The 24,526-nt window shown below is 36.6% G+C and overlaps 1 protein-coding gene across 1 annotated transcript in view; it reads right to left on the bottom strand.

Annotated features, from left to right (window-relative positions):
• Positions 1-23,344, bottom strand: part of GBE1 (1,4-alpha-glucan branching enzyme 1) — a 275,246-nt gene extending 251,902 nt beyond the window's left edge. The window contains exon 1 of the mRNA XM_021070783.1: positions 22,815-23,344. Within this exon, the coding sequence (XP_020926442.1) occupies positions 22,815-22,957 (143 nt within the window). The 5' untranslated portion in view covers positions 22,958-23,344. The remainder of the gene's footprint in view (positions 1-22,814) is intronic.

The raw sequence follows: 24,526 nt of genomic DNA, 5'->3' as shown, positions 1-24,526 counted from the left end.
AAATACATGATATTCAAAGCAGTACTACTCAAAAGTGTGATCCATGGACCAGTGCTGAGCTGCTTACTGTTTATCACTGGTCCGTGACGAGACAGGTACCATGATTGAGAGAAAGCTCTTGGAAACTTTGATAGCAATTGTATAAAGTAGTTTTATATCCTTTGAGTGTAACTTAAAAACTAGGGCTTTTATTTTGAACATCTTTTTTAAAATTTAATTATTCTAATAACCCCTGTTGAATTTTATAAAAGTATCAGTCTTTGGTAGATAATCAAGTAAAAAAAAAAAAGACTGACCCCTTCATCATTTATCACAGGTTGGAAAGCACTGATTTATAACTATGGTAATAGATGCAATCACTTGAGGAGAAAAACTTAAAGACAAATTGTAATTTGGGGGGTTGGGTATGATAGTGTGTTTGATCCTAGTTGCCCTCATCATTCTTTAGCATCATAAAAATTGTATACCCTGGAATGTAATCCCCAAGATTGCTTTATTATGCACATCTCCTTATCACCATCAATAATATTCACCGAGCACTTACTTCTTGCCAGGCAGTCTTTATATGGATTAGCTCATTTCAAAAATCTCAATAAAGCTAGTATTAGAATCCCTACATTAAAGATTTTTTAAAATGAGGTTAGGGAAGTTAAATAACTTAGCTATGTCACATAGTTAATAGTTCAGAGAGCTGAGATTTGAACTCAGGCCAACTGATCCAAGCCTCAGCTTTTAATTACTGCATAATATATACAAATATATGTGTATGTGTGTGTGTGTATGTATAGATAGATATAGATATTCAACCTACCAATCAGCCAGTTTATGTTTTAAGCAAAATACTCCATATGAAATCAAAACTTCCATACATATACCTTCTAGATCTAAGAATTTATTTATATCTTGGTGGTCAAGTAGTTTCATATACTAGCATTTATCCTTGGATTATTCTTATTACTTCTAACTAGGCAATTACTGCTCAAGAACAAAAGATAGAGGCATACCCCCTAAAACCGAACATACTGACTGGTAAATACTGAGTAAACTCTAACACCTGTTTCAAAAGAGTTTGAATCTAAGAAACTAACTTTCCTTAACAGAAAAGTAGTTTACTCTGTCCATCAACTTAAGGCAACACAATAATGTCACACAGACTTGACTAAATTGAGAGTGTTTTCATTACCAACTTGAGTCTTTTCCAAGGGGCTTCCCGAAGAGGTTAGGCCAATTTTACCTGGCTAGTTATCGTTTGAGAAATAATATATTATACTTCTTTAGAAAAATATTTTGGCCAATTTTCTTATTTCTAACCATAAACATATAACCAAATATTATATAAATTAGGCATGGCTTTCGTTTAATTTTCTAAAATTTCTTTCTATAGCCCATGATAAGCAAGTAGGAATAAAAATTAACTAATACATATTATAGTACTTTTATCTAACCCTAGACTTTTCCATTTTGGGGGTCTAATTCACACCTGAATTTCATCTTAGGTCCAAGAAAATGTAATATTAAATAATACTAACATGGCTATTACCTATTTCAGTGTTTAGTATCTGACAGGCAACATGTGACATGCCTTAAATATATCTTTCCACTAAAGTTAATCCTTGGAATAATTTTGGCATATAAGTATTTTTTGTCTCATTTTCGCATATGAAGAAACTGTGGCTCAGTGAAATAAAGTCCCAATGCAGAGTCAAAACTTAAACCTAATCTCTCCCCAAAATCCATGTTCTTAATTATTTTGTACACTTCCTCCCCTCTGTAAAATGTATAAAGTTCCCCTTGTAGGGATCACTTCCACAGAGCTGCTTGCTAATAAATATTTCCTTGCATTAATTTTCTCCAATGGATTACAAGGAAATCATTTCCTTCTCCGGATTTGTGGACATGTAAGTATGAGATGCTGGATGACTTTAAGAAAACTCAGGTGGCAAAACAAATGATTTTTCTAACTGAAAGTCTAAATCATGATTCAATTGTGAAATCCTGACATGTTAATTCTGTTCCACAGATAAAAAATAAATAAATAAATAAAAACTCTGAGATATAAAGGAATGTGCTTTGAAGCAAGCAATACAACTTCTACTGAAACAATCACAGGATCGCTAGAATATCTATTTATTTTAATGTGGGATATTTTAGCATAATGAAGATTACTACACTGAGTTAAACCCTTACACAGAGAAATTCTATCATCTTAGATGAGCCACTCAAAGTAGCAAGAGCCCAGGCTCCTTAATTGTAGAAATAAAGGCATAAAATTAGGGTACAACTAGAGATTTTTCATACCAAGTAAAGTCAGAAAGAGAAAGTCAAATACCATATAATATCACTTATATGTGGAATCTAAAATATGACACAAATGAACCTATCCACAAAACAGAAACAGACTCATAGACATGGAGAACAGACTTTTGGTTGCCAAGAGGGAGGAAGGAGGGCAGGGGATGGACGAGGATTTGGGGCTTGGTAGTTGCAAGCTATTATATTTCAAATGGATAAGCAATGAGGTCCTCATGTACAGGAGCAGAACTATATCCAATCTCTTGGGATAGACCATGATGGAAGACAGTATGAAAAAAAGAATGTATATACATATATGTATGACTGCATCATTTTGCTGTACAGCAGAAGTTGGCACAACATTGTAAATCAACTATAAACAAAAGGCACAAAATTAAACTTAGTTGAAAAATTTGAAAGAATGTGACTAGCAGTGATGCATTTTCATGTATTATAAGCACTACAGAAAAAAAAAAGAAATTCTGATTCTTATAATAAATTAAAATGGCTATGATTTCATTGAAAACATAGATAAATATATTTTGAAAATTATCGTGAAACAAAGAAAATAAAGGAAGGAAAGAAGGGAGAGAGGGAGGTAGAGGAAATGGAAGGAGAGAAGGAAGTGAGGGAGGGAGAAAAAGGAGGGAAAAATCCCAATAATCTTGGGTGGGAGGAAGTAAACAATCACTATAGTCAACAACTTCATGCATTCTTTGGCCTGCTACTCAAAAGTTGGTGTAGTAGCATCACCTAGGAATTAGCTCAAAATGCAAATTCACAGACCCCACCTCAGACTGACTGCATCTGCATTTTAACAAGACCCACAGATGATCCAGAGACACTATTCTAGGTTATTTGCATTGTTAGAGAAAGAGGAAAATCTCATAATGGCTTTACCTCTCTCCTATCATTTTCAATCCGGGTCTCATCTTGTGGCCTCTGACTAGTTACGTAAGCAGTTTCCCTCAATTACAGTTCTCTTCTGCCTAGTGCATTTGCTCAGAAAAGTAACTATACCACTGAGCAACAAAGGGGGTTAGGAGGGTCTGCCCTTCACACATGGGAAAGTCAGCGCCTGCCCCATCCCCCCACAAACACAGGATTCCTTCACAGATTCAACAAACCTCAGATCATTTAGTAGTATAGCCTTTACTAGTGAAAAATACCTGTGTATGAGTGGACCAGTGCAGTTCAAACCTGTATTGTTCAAGGGTCAGCTATAATTAGAAGTTAGGTGGTCTCCAGTAAGTGAGCAGGTAGTTCATTACTTTATGGCTTTGTGGGTCTTTTTTTTCTGTTTTATTTTGGCTTTTAAGAACCAACATTACATAGAAGTGGACACCAGTTTAGAAAAACTTCCCTGTTTCATAGCTGAAACACTCACAAATGCTTAAACGGCTTTTCTTAGACTATACTGCAAAAACCATCATTTAAATATATGTAAATGTAAGAGGGTAACTTTAAGTTATTATCACCTATCATCAATATCACTTTACTTCTAATTAGCTGACCAAACAGAAAACCAAAAGGAGGAAAGAAAACAGGATAAGAGGCTCAGTTACCACAAAAACATGGCTAAAAACTAATAAATATATATTTGCCTCTGAAATTACCAGTTAGCATTTATTAAGATAATTAGAAATTATGTTGTAGGGTCACTAATCCTCAGGAATTCATTCATTCAAGAAACAAATACTTCCAGGAGTTCAGTCGTGGATCAGCAGTAAGGAACCCAACTTGTATCCATGAGGATGCAGGTTCGATCCCTGGCCTCACTCAGTGGGTTAAGGATACAGCATTGCCATGAACTGTTGTATAGTTCGAAAACATGGCTCAGCTTGGATCTGCCGTTGCTATGGTATAGGCAGGCAGCTTTCACTCTGATTCAAACCCTAGCCTGGGAACTTCCATATGCCACAGGTGGGGCCCTGAAAAGACAAAAAAAAAAAAAAAAAAAAAAGTAAAGAAACAAATACTTCCTTATCTAATAGACTCACCAACATAGACCAATTTCACTACACTGTACTACATAGAACCATCTCAAGACCCCATAAAGAAATCTAGTATAAATTATTTGCATTCTTTTTCTTTATAAGTATGCCTGCAGATTTCTGGTGACTAGGCAAGGAGAAGACGTAAAGAAATGGCTTAGAGTTTTGTCAAAAGCATTAAAATGAATGCTTAATTGTTGGTATGACAACCACTTGTATCTGTTCAGTCCAGAGTTAAGCACTGTATGTATTCTTACTTTTTGTAAGAAAATCTAAAATGCTCTTAAAATATCTTTTCCTTCTCAGATCTTACAGGAAACTCCAATAGAATGTTCTTATTTTTCTCAAAAAAAATCATTATAAATATTACCGTTTAAGGAAATAAATAGTCTCTCTTTCCATGCTGCCCACTGAATGATTTATATCTGTTTAAACCAAGTCTCTGCCTTACTTCCCAGGAACCCTGGAACATTTAATGGTTCCAGTCTTTCCAATTTAGAAGGTAACAAATTTTGCAAGACTTGTACTATTATTTCTTTACATTTCACAGTACTTAAATTTAACGGTCCCCCAAATATACTACTTCCTAATTTCAAGCACATAGTTCTCATTATTAAAAGTGATTTCACTATTAGATGATCATTAGTCTGATGGTCCGATGGCTTCATCGGGAAATTGCAATGAACTTCTATTGTACTGCCTAAGAGTGAATACACACAAAGACAATTTGTTTAAAATCTAAAAACTAGGTTTTATCCTAAAAGAATCCATCACAAACAGCCAGAGCTATAAAAACTCTTAGGGAATCATTAAGGACTGAATGTTTGTGTGTATGTAGGAATCCTAATCTCAAGGCTCCCAAGGTGGAGCCTTTTGGGTTGTGATCAGGTCAAGAGGGTAGAGCCCTCATGCATAGGAACACAGTCCTTATAAGAAGACACTGGAGAGAGCTTGCTGCCTCTCTCTCTCTCCTCTCTCTGCCCAGGTAGGATACAAGAAGACAGACATCTCCAAACCAGGAAAGTGTTCTCACCAGACAGTGAATCTGTCAGTACCTTGGCTTTTCCATCTTCTGGAAGTATTAAGAAATATATTTCTCTTGTTTAAGCTACTCAATGTGTAGTACCCTGTTAGCAGTCCAAACTGACCAAAGCGGGAATCAATCAGCCAAATCTGATTAGTCACCAGATGGAAGCCCAGACCACTAATTATTCAGTCAAGATATCTCTCACACACACAGATACACACACAGAAAATGCCAAGTGACTGGGATTCAGAAAGTTAAACAAAAACAAAAACAAAAATAGAATATAGTCAACAAAAGTCCTACAACAACTCAATCTATTTGTAACTTATTCACATTGTTACTATTTCTAAGTTATAAGTGAACCTTAATCAAACAGTAAAGAAAAATAAAATAAAACCACAATGGCATTGGTCAATAGTAATTAACTAATAATATATTCATACGAAAACATCTCTTTGATGTCATAAAATATTTTTCTAAAATTTTAATATTATCATTGTATTTTCAGCCTACATTTTCCATTAGTGCAGAAATGATTGCTAATAGTGTACAGGAATCAGTAGCATTGTAAGTTTGAGAAATATTTCTTTCAATAAAATGCCTAATTTTTTTAAGCCAAAGAAAAAATATTCAGACCTAGAGTAAATCACGATGTGATAGAGCCTGGGTTGTATTTAAAAGTGTAAATTCTGTTTTAAGCTTTTCCACTCCACTTGAGAAAGAGCAACGACAAAATTTCCAAATGTCAACACAGATGGAAGTTGAGAGGAACAGCAATGAAATTTAAAATGCAAACTATAACCCAAAAAAGAAGTACTCTTCCTTTCTCATTTTTAACACTATGCTATCCCCAAAGAGAGGAAAATCCCAATTTTCTCCCATGTTTGTACACAGATATCAGCACAATGAATGAGAAAACACTTATTTTGACTCAGATAAGACATGCTATAAAAGCCATTCTATACACACACAAATACAGTCATATAATATGTATGATCTATATAAATGTATAAAACATTTACAGCATGGACAGAGTTCTAGTTTTAGTTTAAGCTTAAGTCTCTCCAATATATATGACTCCTTAAATCTCTTGGAAAACCTTCATATTATTATATATGATTTGAAACCTACCTCTGTGTAAGCCATTGTTGGCTAATGACAAGAGCACAATGGCTTTCTCTTATTTGCCTCTGTTTACCAGACTTTCCCCATTAAAAAAATACATCCCTTCAAGAGGATGTCATTACTACAGAATTCATACCCAAATGCAGCTTCAAGAGCCTCAGCTTAGAATGCTGTCTTATCTCAAGACAAAATCAGGCCTAATTCATGATCATTTGGGAAGGCAATCCAGATAATTTGCTTCATTCACTTTTAAGATACTACCTTAAAAAGGAATCTGCTACCTATTAAATGAAACCAAATGCCTTTCATTTATCAGTAGAGGTAAAACAGTCTCTTATTTGAGTGTGAATACCATTCAAGAAAATTTTGTGGATGACTTTAAAAGTTCAAGTGGAAAGTTAGAATTTAATTCATTACGAAAACAGTCTGGTTTATGACCTAGAAAACTCAAAACAGATTTGAAATAAAATTAAAAAATAAGCTATGTTATCGCCTTAGTAATAAAAATGAAGTAATTTTGTGAACCATGGTATTATCAACAAATAGAAGGCACAGGAATCTCAGCATTGGCTCTGCAGCAAACACACACAAAAAGACATTCCTAGGAAATCCATATATAGAATTTTAACAGTGAAGGTGAATGAAACTAGCAAGGATAGAAATTACCAGTGGCCTGGCTAGGAAAGCATGTTGGGCCTGAGGCAATAGAAGTTTTTTAAATGGGAGAATGTTCTGAAATAGAAAGCATGTTAAACAGAATTGCCCGAGGACTGTTAGGAAATGAAAAATTACGCTAACTGCATTGGGAACAGCAACCTGATAAAAGCACAATGCACAAATTACAATCTTCTTCACGAGTAGTATTAGACATGAGAAAGGTTAAGCTGTATGTGAGAAAGGTTTTGCCCACCACAGGCCACTACATGATAGAAGAATTACTTTCAAGCGTTTCTAGGGACCCTACAACAACTATGGTAATAAATATTTCTATATTTCTAATATCACAGAACAAACTGCACTAAACCCCCAGTCAATATCTATTTGCAAAGGACCCCTGGAGTGCAACCTCTACTCTAAGCTCTATGGAAAACACTAAAAGACAATAATGTGTTCCCTAAATATATTCTTCCCTTCTTAAATTCAAAACACAAATCCAGCATCCAAGGGATGCTCAGTGAGTCAGCATGTTCTGAGCAGCCACAGTGTGGAAAACACTAGACTGAAGTGAGAAAGAAAACAGCTTCCACAGGAAGACCACTCATGAGGGCAAATAATGCTATGAACAGTAATATTTTTAGCTATTATTATAAGGGCAACTACTAAGTATGTAAAGTGAGTAGGTGTAAAATGAAACACTGAAAAAATTATCATCTGGAGGAAATAAAAGCAAATCAGAAGAAAGGAGCATAAGGCCCAAAACACATGTGTTCATGCACACACACACACACACACACACACACACAATATTTTCAACAGTTTGAAGAGTGATCAAGGAGCTATCCTTCCAATCCTCCTCTTTTATAAGCAGAAACCAACTCAGGAATAATGCAAGTCATAATGAGTCACTACACATAAGCAAGATTCTTGAAACAGGGAAGTTAGGAACAGCTGTCATTTGGGCTGAGTCAAAGTGAGGTTGGCATATCCCAAAAGGTCTAGGACTATTAGAGCATAGAGAGCCACCTGATCTCAGTTACTTTATCAAGAAATAACAGATTTATTTTGGCTGACCTAGGTTTCCATTTTGCTCTGTGTGTGTTTTTGGCTCTTGAGACAGATGTAATGTATTTAGCATATGAAAATACGACACAAATAAGAATCACCTAAATGAAAAGGGCGGTGTAGACAAGCCTTATCAAACAGCCTGGGGAAAACGTGGCCACCTAGATATCCCCAAATTAACTGAGTATGTGGCGTATCTCCATGTCTACACCAAAGACACCATCCATGTATCTTTTTTCAAGTATAAAAAAGATCACCAGTCAGTAATTTCCAACTCCCTCTCTCAAGCAAAATCAGAATCTCTGAGCCTACTTGCTTCTGCTATCGTGAATGCAGACTGAATCTTCCTCCTTCTTTAGTATTCCTCTTCAATGTCTTCATGGGTCATACCAACTCTTTCCATAAAAGCTCCTCTTTGAAATAGATAATCAAAGGCTGGACTCTCTAATATGGTAGTCACTAGCCAGGCATAGTTGCTGAAACAGTAATATTTTGAATACACTGAGTTAAATGGTACATACCATAAATGTTATGTTTCTTTTTTACCTTTTTAAATGTAACTAATAGAAATTTAAAATTACATATGTGACTTATATTACATTTCTATTGGATAATGCTGATCTAGGTGAGACATTTAGGGTGGGGTCAGGTGGAGGCATTCACCATCCATCTACAGTTCTAAGACCTTCATGACTGGGTGATACACATCAAAATGTCCCCCTGGCTCATTCAGGAATAGGTGTCCTTAGCTTACTTAGGAACTGCCTCACTGCCTCTAAAAATAGTACACAATCCCTTCCAAAATAGGCTTATCTGCTATAAAAAAAGCATACAGATATGTTATCAAATATGATTTATAAACTATTTTAGAGGCTTCAGTTCTTACACAATATGGCCATTCTTACACAAGCACATTTTGCAACTGAACCATTTTTGCAAAGAAATTTCTACTTCAAAGCAACAAAAACATGTAAAGGTCAAATTATAACTTATTATGCAGTCATCCCTCAGTATCCACAGGGGATTGGTTCCAGGACCCCAAACTGACAGATGCTGAAGTCCTTTACATAAAATGGCACACAACCTACATACATCCTCCCATATACTTTAAATCTCCTCTAGATTACTTATAATACCTAATACAATGTAAATGCTATGTAAATAGTTGTAAATACAATGTAAATGCTATGTAAATAGTTGCCCATGCAAGGCTAATTCAAGTTTTGCTTTTTTGGAACTTTGCAGAATTTTTTATTCCTGAATATTTTCAAGCCATGGTTGGTTGAATCCTCAGATGTGGAAGCCACAGATTCAGAGGGCCAACTGCAGTTTTTAAAAAAGATTAATGTCTTAGCTATCATATCCTGTGACTCTTTCTAAAAAAAAAAAGAATCTCATGGATTTTGCCTACATTTTTCAAGATTCAGTCCTCCCTTATAGAAAAATAATTTTAAGAATTTAAGGCAATTCAAATGAACTCCTTTGTGCTATATACTCCCCTCCTTAACAGAATAGTACATACTTTTATCTCTTACAATGAATTTAATGTACAAATATCTACTATAATTGCGTTTACTTGTAATTGTCGCTATTAGTGCTCCCATCAGGTAGGAAGCCTATCTTATTTATATTTATTCTGCTATCACATAGAAAAATGCCTGGAACAAAGAGGAAGTCAAAATTGGTTTGCTAAATAGCAAATTAAGGAGACAGCCGGTAACTCAGATGCCCACATATACCTAGGAATACCACGTGTGGAGAATAATTTTCTCCATGTGATCGCCTTCTACAGCTTACCATAAAGACCCAGATGCAACAGTGAAACCCACAGTGAAGATGTAAGAAAATTAACTTTGATACTAAAATAATCCGCTTTTACCTAAAATAAATTAGAAAATCATTGTGACCATTAAAATATTAAATAATTAACTTTAGTAGTATATATGGATTACTTATTTTCAAAAAACTGAAATATTAACTTATAACTAATTTGGCCCATTACTAATCTACTCAGTTTTGAACTTAAGTTCCAAGCCATGCCTCACTACTCAAAATACCATCTGGGAAATAGCAGCAACAATATCACCCATAAGCTTCTTTAAAATGCAGAATCTCAGGAGTTCCTGTCTTGGCTCAGTGGAAACAAATCTGACTCGTATCCATGAGGACACAGGTTCGATCTGTGGCCTCGGCTTAGTGGGTTAAGGATCCAGCATTGCCATGAGCTGTGGTGTAGGTTGCAGATGCAGCTTGGATCTGGTGTTGCTGTGCATGTGGTATAGGCCAGCAGCTACAGCTCTGATTCGAACCCTAGCCTGGAACCTCAATAAGCCGCAGGTACAGCCTTAAAAAGACATAAAAATAAAATAAAATGCAGAGTCTCAGACCCAAAGTACATAAAATGATGTTTACATAAATCATAATAAAAATTGTTATTATTGTGATGATGATGATTTATCAGTCTCTTTTAGACGTGTAGTGCCTCAGATCCATCATAGCTAGCAATCATTGTAGAATGATCAAATCCTCCAAAGTTCTACTTTACTTTTCTGTTTAAAGTAGGTAGGTAAATTTTAGCTATCTTATTCATAAATTTTCCAAATTTTGCCAAATAAATGTACTAACAATTTTCATCTGATAACATCTAACCAATTCGTTAGGAAATCAACATGCTCTGATTTATAATTATTAATAGCACAATAAATCCTGATAAACATCAAAGTAAATATTAAGATTGAAATAAAACCAAAAGCTAATTTTAGTTAGATAAAAAGCACCTAATCTTGGGAAATATTAACATTACTTTTGTTAATATTTAATAAATTCATTTCTATAAATGAGAGTTTAACATAAAGTTTTCAGAGATTTACCTGTCATTTAGATCAAGCAAACAGACACAATGAATGAATAAAATATTATTTTTAAAAGCAATACTCTTATTAGTGTAGAACTAAAGAAAATATGATACTGACAAATGGTTCTAAGTATAAGACATGAAATAATAACTTTGAGGAATTCCTGTTGTGGCTCAGTGGTATCCATGACACAGGTTTGACTACTGGCCTCAATCAGTGGATGAAGGATCCAACTTTTCCATGAGCTTCGGTGTAGGTCACAGCAACGGCTCAGATCTGACATTGTAGCTCTAATTCAACCCCTAGCCTGGGAACTTCCATATGCTGCAGGTACACCACTAAAAAGGCAAAAAAAAAGAAGAAGAAAAGAAAAGAAAAAATTGGAAAAGTCAAAATTACATATTCAATCTATATTAATGTCTATTATGTTTGGAATACAAATCAGTAAAATAATGCTATCATATAAAAATATGCAAATTAAAAACTAGAAAAACTCTCAAAAGACTATTTGAGAATGAACTTTTATATCTTTCACACATTATTTTTCCCATGTTTCCTAAAGTTTGAGGGGCTGTCTTATGATAATAACCATAAGTTAGAACGAGATAGTAGAAATGAGAAAACTTTCAGGTTAATTAGTTCCCACTGCTTTCATAACCTATAATATACATAAAAATTATCATTCTTCATATATTTCAGTAAGACCCAAATAAAGGCTAATTTATTTTTGGTCAAGTGGGTCCCAATACAGGTCTGTCAGAGTTTATGATCTTAAAAAGGAATCAAATATCCTCAGACAATTAAAAAAAACAGTCAAACCTTATGCAAATTTAACTCAAAATGGATCATATACTTAAATGTAAAACAATGTAATTTCTAGAAGGAAACATTAGAGGAAATCTTTAGACCTTAGAGTTAAACAAAGACTTCTTAGACATGATGACAAAAGCACAATCTACCCAACAACAACAAAAAATCAATAAATTGGACTTCATCAAAATTTAAAACTTTTCTTCAGTGAAAGACCCTGTTAAAGAAGATGAAAAGGCAAACTAGAGACTAGTTTTAAATATTTGCAAAACAAATATCTGACACAGGACTTGTACCTAGAATATGTGAAGAAATCTCAAAATTCAAAGGTTAAAAAAAAAAAAAATCAATCCAGTTAAAAATGGACAAAAAACATGAAAAGACATTTCACCAAAGAGGATATATGGGTGGCAAAGAACATTTTAAAACATTTCAACATTATTAGCTATTAGAAAAATGCAAATTAAAACCACAATGGCCTATCATTACACACCTAACATTTTTAAAAATGTAATACCAAACGCTGGCATGCACCTTTCTGGTGGAAATGCAAAACAGTACAGATACCATGAAAAACAGTTTGCAACTTCCTACAAAACGAAATATACATTTGCCATGGGATCCAACAATTACACTCCTAGGCATTTCTTCCGAAGAAATAACACCCATATATAATATCCATATCTAAGCTTTACTGTGAAATTTTTAAAAGCCCAAAACTGGAAACAAGCTAAATGTTCTTCAACAGGTGAATGGATACATCCATCCGATGGAATGCTATTCAGTAACAAAAAGGAACAAGCTATTGATATATTCAATTTGAATAGATCTCAAAAGGCATATTCTGAGCAAAAAAAAAAAAAGCTAACCTCTCAAGATTACATATTATATGACTGAATCTATAAAACACTCAAAAAACAAACAAAAATTATAGCTATGTAAAGTAGATCAGTGCCAGAGTTTAGGAATGGAGAAAATGGGAATAGTACACTTATAAAGGAATGAAGAGTTCCTTTATGGTGATAAAACAGTTGTCTCTTCACAGTAGTAGCAGCTACCTTAATATATACTTGTGATGAAAGTACAAAGAAGTATACATAAAGACTGTTGAAATCTGAATGAAGCCTGCAGATTGTATCAATATCAGTTTTCCTGGTTTTGAAACTGCAATACAGTTAAGCAAGATATTACCAATGGGGCAAGCTTGGCTAAGAGTACAGGAGCGTTCTCTGTACTACTTGTGCAACTTCCTCTGGTCTATAATTATTTCAAAATAATTTTTTTAAATTCAACCCAACACAACTTTCAATTCTTTAAATTCAGTATATTTTTAAATGTCCTCTAATTCAAAAGGTCCTTCAAACCTGCTACAACCAAACTTCAATTTTGATAACATTCTTGCTTCTCTCTATTTCCTGTTTATGTGTTGTATTTGTAAGTTGAGGTTTCCCTAATACTGCTTGGATAGCAGATAGTTTTCAGTAAAAAGCATTTTTAGGAAGTGAAGCAAAAAGTGACCCATTAGCTTCACTATGGTCCTCTCACTAGCAAGCATAATTTAATCAAAATAGCACTGCCAACTAAAATGGTCAAGAGGATGGAAGACTCCCACATGAAAACAAACAAAAAAGCACAAATAAGCAAACAAAAGTATTTGAAATTGTTAATGCTAAAAGATAAGAACTGGAGGGGGAAAAAACATGGAAATGACAAACATGAATTTGTGAATCTCTAGAATCCTGGAGTAGTAACCAATTTTCTTGAGAAAAGATTGTAAAACAATGAAAAAGCAATGGTAACTTACACATTAATTACTAATGACCTCTAAAGAGTAGTATAAAATGATCATGACTAATAGGCCTATAACCTCTTAGGGAAAATAAAAGTAAAAAACTAAAATGACCCCACACATATCACTGATCTATTTTGACATCAAAGAGGAATCATTATGCTGTCCTACTGTCCAAAGGAAAAAAAAAAAAAGAAGAAGAAGAAGAATCCCATTCTTCCACAAATTGTTCTTTAGTCTCTCGTCAAAGAGGAAACACTGGTCTTGTCTATAATGATAAAAATCTTCCATTTATATGATAAGTCTATAGCGGGTATGTTCTAAAGAATAAAACTTACACATCTTAAGCTTTTAAAAAAGAAAGGTATAATGGTAAAATGCATAAACCTGTATGGAGTTAGGTAACAAAGATAATTCATGTTTTAAAGACTGAGCATTAAGGGAGTTCCCACTATGGAGCAGTGGAAATGAATCCAACTAGGAACCATGTGGTTGCAGGTTCCACCCCTGGCCTCGCTCAGTGGGTTAGGAATCCGGCATTGCCATGAGCTGGGTGCAGGTTGCAGACATGGCTCAGGTCCTGCGTTGCTGTGGTTGTGGTGTAGGCCGGCAGCTGTAGCTCCAATTCAACCCCTAGCCTGGGAACCTCCATATGCCACAAGTGTGGCCCTCAAAAGACCAAAAAAAAAAAAAAGATTGAGCATTAATTAATTGACATCTTTAATTTAGTTCTTTTCTTCTTTCTAACCCCACTATGCTATACTCTATTCTCCAAATAACTTAAAGCAGATAATTTTTGAATGAGCCCAAGAGAACATAGGAAAATTATTAGTAACTGACAAAGCTCATCTCCTCTCAAAACATTCTCAGGTATTTTGAGTAAATTATCTATGAAATTAAAAAGAGAGGATAATCATCCTCCCCAAATCACTGGGCCAGGTGGCTGAGGTGAAACCAGAGATGCTCATTTTGTTCTGGAGCAAGTAAGAGTGTCTGTATTTGCCCCAAGAAAGGAATCCATAAAAATACAGACCAGGTATAGAAAAGTGAAAGCCATGCCCTAGAGGTTGGTGATACTGAGGGTTGTGTCTAGACTTCTCTCAGCAGGAGTAGAAATGCCTGGATTCTGTTCAGAAAGATGTGTACATAGATGTGCTATTGGGGAACTATAAGGTGGTTTCATTGGGACTTTTTATCTTTAGCCAGACATTATCTCCTCCTTTGGAGCAAAGGAAAGAGCCTAGGGAAGCTGTGATGGATGAGACAAAAAGGCATTTCTCAAGAAGATAATGTGTGCAATTGAAAGCTTTGATTATGCAGGCTCACTTTCAGCTAAGGATGGCCACGCCATGGGACAGTTCTGGCCAATAATTTGTAAACTAGATGGAGTTTACAGGTTAACTGATATATGTTTGGCTAAAATGGACATAGCAAGGCAGCTCACACTCCTGCTAGGAAGACAGATATGGGCCCTAGATGTGTGCAGCCATTTTCTAAGCATCAGAATAAAGACCATATGTTAAGGATAGTACAGCTGAAAGATAAATGGTGAGTCAATGTTAAGGCCCAGACCCCTCACTTTCACTTTCTTTGTGAGAAATACAAACATCTATTTCCATAACACAGAGTTTGTGAGATGTTCTCTTCTTTGGGGGTGTGTTCGGTTTCTGTTATATCCAACCTAAACATGAAACCGATTTTATCATGTTCTATATTAGAGAACATAACTGTATAATGCAGCTATTCACAGTTAAATACAACCTGTGGCTAGGTGCTTATCATTTATGAAAATAAAAATAAATTATATTGATGATATAGAGTAACAAATTTAGCAGAAGAAATTCAATTATTAGTAGAACAAATAGTTCTCACTTGCTAAATATGTGGAAAACATTAAGGTTACCTACACAAGAAATATATTTGCAGATTTGCTTTATGATTATCACATTCTAGATTACAAACTTGAAGCACGTACCCAGAAACTAATTACAATTTATCTTTCAGAGGATCTATTAAAACACACATGAATATTCCATACCTTTGTTTTCTGCATCTTACTGCAAAATGAAGCATATAGAAAATAACTAAAATCATTAAATAAGAGAGGAAAAAAAGACGAGGAAAGACATAGGATTTAAAATTTTTCCTTATAAATAAATCATTTGTTCAGACGCCCCTAGATAATTCTTTTATTTGCAAACTTTCAAACTATGATTGTACACATATTTTTTCCTCTTACTTTCAAAGTCATTCCTGCTATTAGTTAATTCAATATGACCATTCCTCCAACTATCCAGAGTTCAGGAGGAAGAAAATCCCTGCAGCTGTTTGATGCCCCAGAATATGAACACTTAGCAGTCAGATGAAAGAAGAGAAAAGACAGAAAAGGAAGATCAAGAAAAGAGCGATTTTGGGTTTCTGCAGGCTGGCATTTACCTCTCTCAATAAAGGGAGCTTTGTGCTCATTATGTCCCAGAACTCATCTTGCCTTCAGCCTACAGTAAACCGGCAATTTGCCTTATCATTTCCTCTCCAAATTAAGGATCAAAGTTGAAACATATTCTTTTCTTTTTCTATTAGATTATGATTAAAATTACCACCTCCTCACCTCATTCACACAATTGCACTACCAGGAAAGAGAAGGAACTCCTTAAAATAAAAATGTCATTAAACAGTAAAAGTGAAGAGTTGTGGGGAACTTCTGGTCAGGTTATTTATCTGATGGTTGAGTTCAGAACACAGGATTAAAGAAGCTAAACAATAATAAAATCTTTTGAAAATAATATTCTGGCAAATATTTAAGATGAAAAGTTAGTTTCCTAATAATATTATGGTTATTAAATGATTATTATTACTTACTGAGCATCTTCATATATATATTCCTCGTCCTCACCCCCACTAATCTATATCTTACCAAGGAAGAAACAGGGTCACAGAGGTTGACTAATTCACCCTCGAATTCAATGCTATTTAGCATTTACGACAGCTAAAATTCGAACTTCATCTTGCTCTTGTTCTTAGCAACATGGACACTCAGCCACATATTTTTTTTCTCACATTTTACATGCAAAAAAACTAAATTTAGGATCTAAATTATTATGATCTTTTAAACATCAAAAATCAATCAGGTTAGTCACAACTTAATGTCAAGAGTATAATAAATTAATGAATATATCACAATGTATGTTTAATGTGGACTTCTGCCTTCTGTCAATGTACTGGGTTCTTGTTATCCCAAACACAAAACAGAATAAGGCTGCTTTTGCATATTAAGCACAAAGAAACCCTGGATTCTAATCAGTAGTGAGCATCTATTGATGAGCAGACATCACTACGAGAAGAGAATCCACTCTTCAGTAAGACAATAAAGATACTTTAGAATGAAAGGTATCTGGGAGAAGCAATTCTCTCCAATGAAAACACTTTCATGTTTTCCTTTAATATCTATAAATGTATAATTGAGGGTTAATGTATACTTTTCAATAACAGCAGCATGATATGTTTAGCAATCTACAACAAACTACAGCACATTTCACAGAGACTGTTATCATCTCACTGACTAACTAGGGCCAGCCTGATGGGAGCTAAACCAAATCCTCCAAAAAGTTACTGCATACAGTTATTTCTCAGGAAATGGTGTAGCAGGTGCCAGAATCTAAACTATACCAAATGCTCCATGGAGTCATTTTAAGGCACTGTGAAAAAGAGAGGAAATCAGAGCCTCTTGCCCATCACTGTAAAGAAATCAGGAGTGACTCTAGGGTTAGCTTGGACATCAGCTGCAAAAGGCAATTGAGTCCACTACTAGTATAGAAGAGCAGGCCAGATACAACCTGTAACCTTCAAATTCTTCTTTGTCTTCTAGAATCACTGATATTTGATTTTCTTCAGAACTTACAACTAGGCCAGGCCCTGAAAAAAGTGAACCATTCAGTTCTAACATAAAATTTCTGTACTGTGACAATCAGTGTTTGGTGTAGTTGCTGATACACCAAATCTAAACTACTTTCTAATTCTGATTACATACCAGTGTAAAAAGCTATCTTTATTTCTAACAAAATGGAAATGTTCACTGCAATTTTGATACTTAACACACTTAGGCTCATAAAAACCTCTCTTCCCATTCTTGAGCATGCAATCTGACCTCAGGCACTCTTCAAACTGAATATTCTTTCAGTGATTAAATCTTTTGTCTCTGTGGAGTATGGAAATATCTAATTAATAACAAATTTCTTTATTTTCTCTCGTTATTTTTAGCTTTTTACTTGAACATACATTCCCCTGCCCCAGATAACCACACATAACTCCTGGTAACCACCCTTTCTTTTCTGTCCATCCAGCATAGCATCCCTAACAATTTTAGCTTAAGGTGAGCTGACCTGAGACTTACCGATGGAGAAAAGAGAAAAACAGAGTCAGAAGACATTCATTCAGCCATTTTCTCATTCAAATACTACATGTGATCATTCAAATAAGTCAGGTACTGTTTTACAGACTGAGAAAATAACAGTGAGCAAGCAATATAGACAAAATGCCCATCCACAGGAGCAAATAATCTAGCAGGAGATACAAAAAAGCAGAAAGACAACCACATTACAGTAGAAGATCACCCTTACAATATGGGTTTTTAAAGATCGTAACTAAGAGGTGGGAAGAAGGTTAAAGGATGGGAAGAACTCAGGGAAGGTATTTAATATACCTCTAAGCTGTGTCCTGAAGCATGTATAGTCACTCATAAGGCAGAAACAAAGTATGCATCAAGTACAAGAAATATCATGTACAAAATCATAGCTGGGCCCACAGCTAGGCCAAAACATGTGGCATCCACAACACGATAATATGCTGGCATACTTCAAATTTATATTCTTTGAACATTTGGTAAAGATTTATTTTACGGGGTAGAGGAAATGTGTTTTCCATTAATAAAAATTAAATATGGAAACAACTCCCCTTATTAATTCTTTTCTACTGAGTTAAAAGAGTCACTCTTCTGATAAAGATCAGAAAATGTTTCTGGTTCTCAGTCTCTCTTGCCCTTTACTCAGAGATCCATCTATGCTTCTAACTTCTTAACGAGCCTACACAAAATAAGAAATGAAAATCTTCAATATTTAAGAAAGGAGTACAGGTGTAAAATAGATATCATCTTTCCAATTTACTCTAGTGATATTTTATTGCCCCTTATACAACAGCCCCCAGACATCCCAGCTACTTCTTTATACTTATCCCCCTTCTGATTAGATGGTACAGAGTGAGAGGAAGGTCCAAAGATGAAGCTAAAAAGGTAGACAGGGATCAGATAATAGAGAATCTTGTAGGTCATGGGAAAGAGACGACACTATACCTTAAGAACCAGGGGAATTGTTGGGAAGATTTAAAAGGGGGGAACAACTGTGAGAATGTTTTTGTAAACCAGGCTAAAGGTGCTAGCAACTTGAGTAAGAGGCTGGCAATAAGAATACAGAGTGGCAGATACCTGAAAAGTAGTTAGGAGCTACCATTGACTAGACTTGGAGATAAGAAGAAGGGGAGAAGAGATAATTAAGGATAATTCTTAAGTTTTAGGCTTGAGTTGTTAGTAGATGAGGATACTACACACTGAGATAAGGCATAAAATGACAATCAGTTTTGGAATGAAGAACCCTAAATTCAGTTTTATCCACATTGAGTTTTATACTTACATCAAAATGAATATTTATAAATGAGACCAGGAGATTAAGACCAAGAGAGAGATTTAGGGTGAAGATAGATATGGGCAGTCTCAGTACATAGATGGAATTCATGTGATGGATGAGCATGCCTAGGGAAAGTATGTATATAAAATAGAAATACATAATGGAAGAATGTATATATTATGTATTCTCTTTCCTGGGGAAGAGCCCTGAGAATCTCTTATTAAATGATCATAACGAGGCTGAGGAGAAACCACTAGAGATCATGGAAGAAAAGCAAGAGCTATGTAGTATCATGACTTCAAGGATCCAAGAAGAGGTCCAAAATATCCAGTGTTAGAGGAAAAGAGAAGGAAAGGGGTATCCACTAAATTACAAAAAGTCATTTGTGAACCTGTTAAAACAGTTTTAGTAAAGAAAGATTAATCTCAGCTGTAGCAAGCCATGTGAACTTAAACTAGCCACTTGACCAATTCTCAGGTTCTTCATCTGAAAAACAGGAAAAACAAAAATGCCCACCCTTCCTACCTTGTGGCTTTATTATGAGGATTACATTAAATACTCTACTGTATCTAAAAGTTACTATACAAACTTCAAACAGAGGGTATAAGCAAGTGTTACTGCAACTGTGCTGTTTCTCCTGCTGTTCACAAATGTTAGTTTGCTGCTTCACCCACATGGTTGAAAAGTCACATTTGACTTACACTGGCCCATAAATATATCAGCAGAAGTGGCTGATTGCTAAGCAAAAGCTGTAAGAAACAGTGCATAGTTCAAACATGTTCTTGTTCCTTGCCACTGACACTACAGAAGTGTATTTCAAAATGAAGGCTTCATCAGCCGAGATCCTTGAGTGTCTGCCATGAGGAAAGCCTGACTCACGTTGGCACGTAACATGGGGACAATTAAATGTTGTTTTAAAACACTACAATGTTGGAATTATGACCATAGCAACTAACTGCAGTATAAATAACAGATGAAAAAAAGCAGGAAAGGCAGGAGGAAAATCCTATCCCGGAGATAAGAAATGAGACATCATAGGGTCTGTCACACACTAATATACTAATATTTATTTTATGGCATAGAGTAATTCACTAACTCTCACACTTGATTCAATAGTATTATAGTTACAGAAAAGGTAAACAAGAACAAATGTACATAACGGAATTTCTAATGAAGACACACTGGTTGGGGAAGAATAAGACAGTCTATCAATAAGAAACTGCCTCCTCTATCACCATTGCACTCTCGTTATTTGTACCCTAAATTTTCCTCACTCCTTAGTAAACATACTTTCTTTTTTTTTTTTTTTTTTTTTTTGCTTTTTAGACCACATCCGTGGCATTTGGAGGTTCCCAGGCAAGGGATCGAATGGGAGGTATGGCTACCAGTCTACACCACAGCCACAGCAATGCAGGATCCAGCCATGTCCACCAGGTACACCACAGCTCATGGTGTACACTTTAACCCATTGAGTGAGGCCAGGGATTGAACCTACAACCTCATGGTTCCTAGTCAGATTCATTTCTGCTGCACCACTACAGGAACTCTGGAGGAAGCATACTTTCCACCTATGCTTGACTGGTTGTATATCTGTGTTATGCCAAAGACACACTGACCAAGTGGGTCATTAGAAATGAAAAGAATAAAGGAAAAGTAACCAGGGCCAAATTTTACGAAGGAAAAATTCTTTTATTCTTCAAATGTTCACAGTAAAAGTTACTGCTGACAAATGCCAAATTACTATTTGCTATGCCTAAATGGAACATGTGTGCTGGAAAATAGCAATTACTAAGAACCAAGGCCAGAAGTAGAATCCAGGCCAGAGTGAAGCACAAGGACCCACTGGACCAGCCTTTTCATCAAGAACATTGCATTGCCCTCACTTCCTTACTCTGGCATTTGTGTCTCTCATTAATTTTGACAAACCATGAAAGAGGATCAAAACTGCGTCAGTCCTAATGGAGTCGAAGTGAATTACATGAAAGAAACACTTAAGGGATTATTTGTCTACTTGTGATTATTTTTTTAAAACAAAAAGGAGGGGAAACATAGACAAAACATTTCCACAACTCTTCTTTTAGAAATGTCTTAGGTGTCATTTTACAAAGCATACAATGATTAGTCATCATTAATAAGCACATCAAAAAATTCTCACCACCATCTTTTGCTCTAAAATTTTGGGACAATTTATAAATCAAATCCAATCTTGAACAATGAAGATTATACACTAAATTTCTTTGAAAGCATATATTGTAAACACTGAAGGCAATTTCACAAGGCTGCTCCAAGAATAGCTTATATAAAGGCCCAACATCTGATTAAGCAACAGCTCAAGGTGACTCCTTTTGAAGAGGGCTCATGCATTAGGATAGTCAAGCTCTGGAATGAGATGCTGTTTTCAACTCTGTCCCTTAACAATTGCTGAATTGAGAGCAGGCAGTAGGGACAACGCCAGGTCACAAATCCAAGTTGTTTTTTTTTTCCCCAAACTTCCAATCTACCGCATTTCATTACCTGCAGTGCTGCTTCTTGCCAGCAACAAGCTACAAGTTTTCTATTACCTGAAAATGTGACCAGATATATTCTGTTGCCATGGTCGTTTTCAAGTGACTCTGCTAAAAGGCCAGAAACAAATAACAATGTGCTTATCTCGCAAACATAACTACTATAACTAGTATTAAGAACCATTTTAGTCTTCAAAACTATACCTTTTAAGTTAAGCTGACTACTAGAAGTATTATCCTAGCAACTTAATTCTGGCAAACTAATTTACTACATCATGATATAGGTCAAGCTAAAATCAAAGCATACTAAATCTGCCTCTAGAAGTATGACTTTCGTCATCTTTCTCCCTCTTCAGGATGACAGTACCAAACGTGGACCGACGCTGCCACATGTTTACTCATTCACTTGTCAGTGTTGTCCCAAGGGGGTTAAAAAAAAGTGACCAAGATATGCTTAATCTTCTCTGAGAGGCGGAATATTAACCAGAAAAGACAAGCTGCCTGAAAGAACCCTATTGGATAGAAACCCACAAAATTGCTATTAAATAAACCAGAAAGTTTTAAAAGCACTATTACACAGGCCAGATGTTATGCAGAGGCTAATTCAGAGGACCATTCTGGGGAATGGAAGGATCAGATAACCTGCAATGTCACTGCCTCACTCCGCAGAGCACCTAAGGAAACATGTGCTGGAAGCCAAAGCACACACATAATGGCGCAAAACCTCTGATTCGAAGGGAGGGGAGAGGGATGAGGAAAGTTTATTCAGCGCTTGCACTTCTAGTCAGGCGGCCAGCGTCGTCATCCCACAACTCCGGAAGCCGTAGAACCCAATTACCTGACTCCACCCGAGCCGAGCTCAGAAGGTCGGGGGCGGGGCCGACGTGGGTGGAGCCGGCAAGGGGCGGGGCCCGCACTCCCTCAAGCCAAGGGGCGGCCCCAGCGGGCGCGGGGAAAGCGGGCTGCTGGGCTTTGAGGAGTGGGGCGGGGGAGGGGGAAGAGCCCCGAGGGGGTCAGATACCTGCGCTGGAAGTCCGGAGCGTAGGGCTTCAGGTACGGGTCCGTCTCTAGAAGTCGGGCCAGTTCGGGCACGTCGGCCAGGGCAGAGGCCAGCGCCTCCTCAGAGCCTTCGGCGGGAGCCGGGGCACCAGCCGAAGCCGCCATCTTCCGCCGCAGCCCGAGTAGCCGAGGCCCGAGAGTGTCGAGTGGAGCCTGAGCGGAGACTGGAGCTCGGGCTGGGAGTAAGGCGGCGAGGGCGGAGCCGGAGGTCGCCCGGACAAGCCGAGGCGAGCTGAGGAGGCCCAGGGCCCTTTATAGCCGGGGAGAACGGCCCCCTGTTCCCCTTCCCCCCCCCCGCGGGCGGGGAGGAGCGGGACCCGGAGTGCGCCCTGGACGCACGTCCCGAAAGGGGAGGAGGCGCCCAGGCAGCCTACTCACGCGGCTCGCACCTGGAGGCCACCGAGACCTACCCTTTCCTCCCAGCGTCTCTGCCCCGGGGGCCGAGGCCACCCCGGGAGGCGGGTCCGGTGCAGACCTTGCTCAGCCTTGACCTCTCTGATCCTGACCCATCTTGGCTCCAAGGCAACTCCCCCCGCCCCCCAACACACCTTCCGCCTTATTTCTTTAATCAGCTTCTCCTGGCGGCATTGGCTATAAGGTTTTCTTGAAAGGGACTTTTTTCCTCCAAGTTCTGAGAGTTTCTTATTAACTTAGTGTTTCATACAGATGAAATAAATTCATTATGAGGGGAACAGTCAAGTATGGATAGAATAATGCCTTTGAAAATGTTAATTATGCTTCTTTACTGCTCATTTTTCCCCGTTTCGTGAATTTAACCAAAAAAGTCAGGATCCTGGAACCACTTCAGGGATGTTCTGGTGTTCTGGTATTCTCTGGGTTACCAGCACTGAGAATTGAAACCATATGGATTTTTACTATTCCCTATGCCTAAAAAAAGAAAAAGAAAGAAAAATGCTCTCTTACCTTTGAAAATAATTGTAACAAACTTTAGCGATTAAACTACACTTACTGAGATAAGATACAGGGAAGAGCATTAAATTGATATTCAGCTATGCTCCTTATTAACGAAGTGCTAAGGCAAGAAACCTCTTCCTCTTGGTTTAGGAATGGGGAACTCTAGGCAGTCTCCCCCACTTGGAACTTGTTTATGTTTTCATTCCCATTAACTTTTTTCTAGTTTAAAGATCCTTTTTTAAGAATACAGAATTACTTTGCACATAGAGACTGGAGACGCTTAGAGGCTGTCTCTGGCTAATAACCTCAGTTAAGACAGAAGTGTCTGGAATCCAAGGGGCTGTGGAGAAGGACATTTGAGCAGCCATGGGCCTTGAATTTTAAAACGTTCAGAACATTTCCTGTGATGGGGTTAAAAAAGACTTGATGAAAGATATCTAGTAAAAGAGGAAAAAAGATATCTAGTAAAAGTGGAAGTGGAGGATTTGGAAAACCTTCAGAAAGATGTCTTACTTTCCATAAAGATGACAGCTTGCAAACATTTGTGGAATAAAAAACAACACTTGAAACTCAAGCAGGATACCTAATAGACCCACAGATTTATCAGAAATCCAGGTTCATGTGGCTACCTGCCTACTGAAATCTCTATTTAGCTGGCTAAGAGTCTTGAGCCGCTTGTCACTGGAGACATACACTAAGAAAGTCTTACCTCTTCTGCTACCACTTTTTTTTTTAATACTTAATGAATTTTATTACATT

This window comes from Sus scrofa, chromosome 13 (assembly GCF_000003025.6).
Source record: "Sus scrofa isolate TJ Tabasco breed Duroc chromosome 13, Sscrofa11.1, whole genome shotgun sequence".
In the NCBI taxonomy this organism is placed as follows: domain Eukaryota; kingdom Metazoa; phylum Chordata; class Mammalia; order Artiodactyla; family Suidae; genus Sus; species Sus scrofa.
Note: the sequence above shows the minus strand (reverse complement) of the source record. Positions and strands in the feature narration are given on the sequence as shown.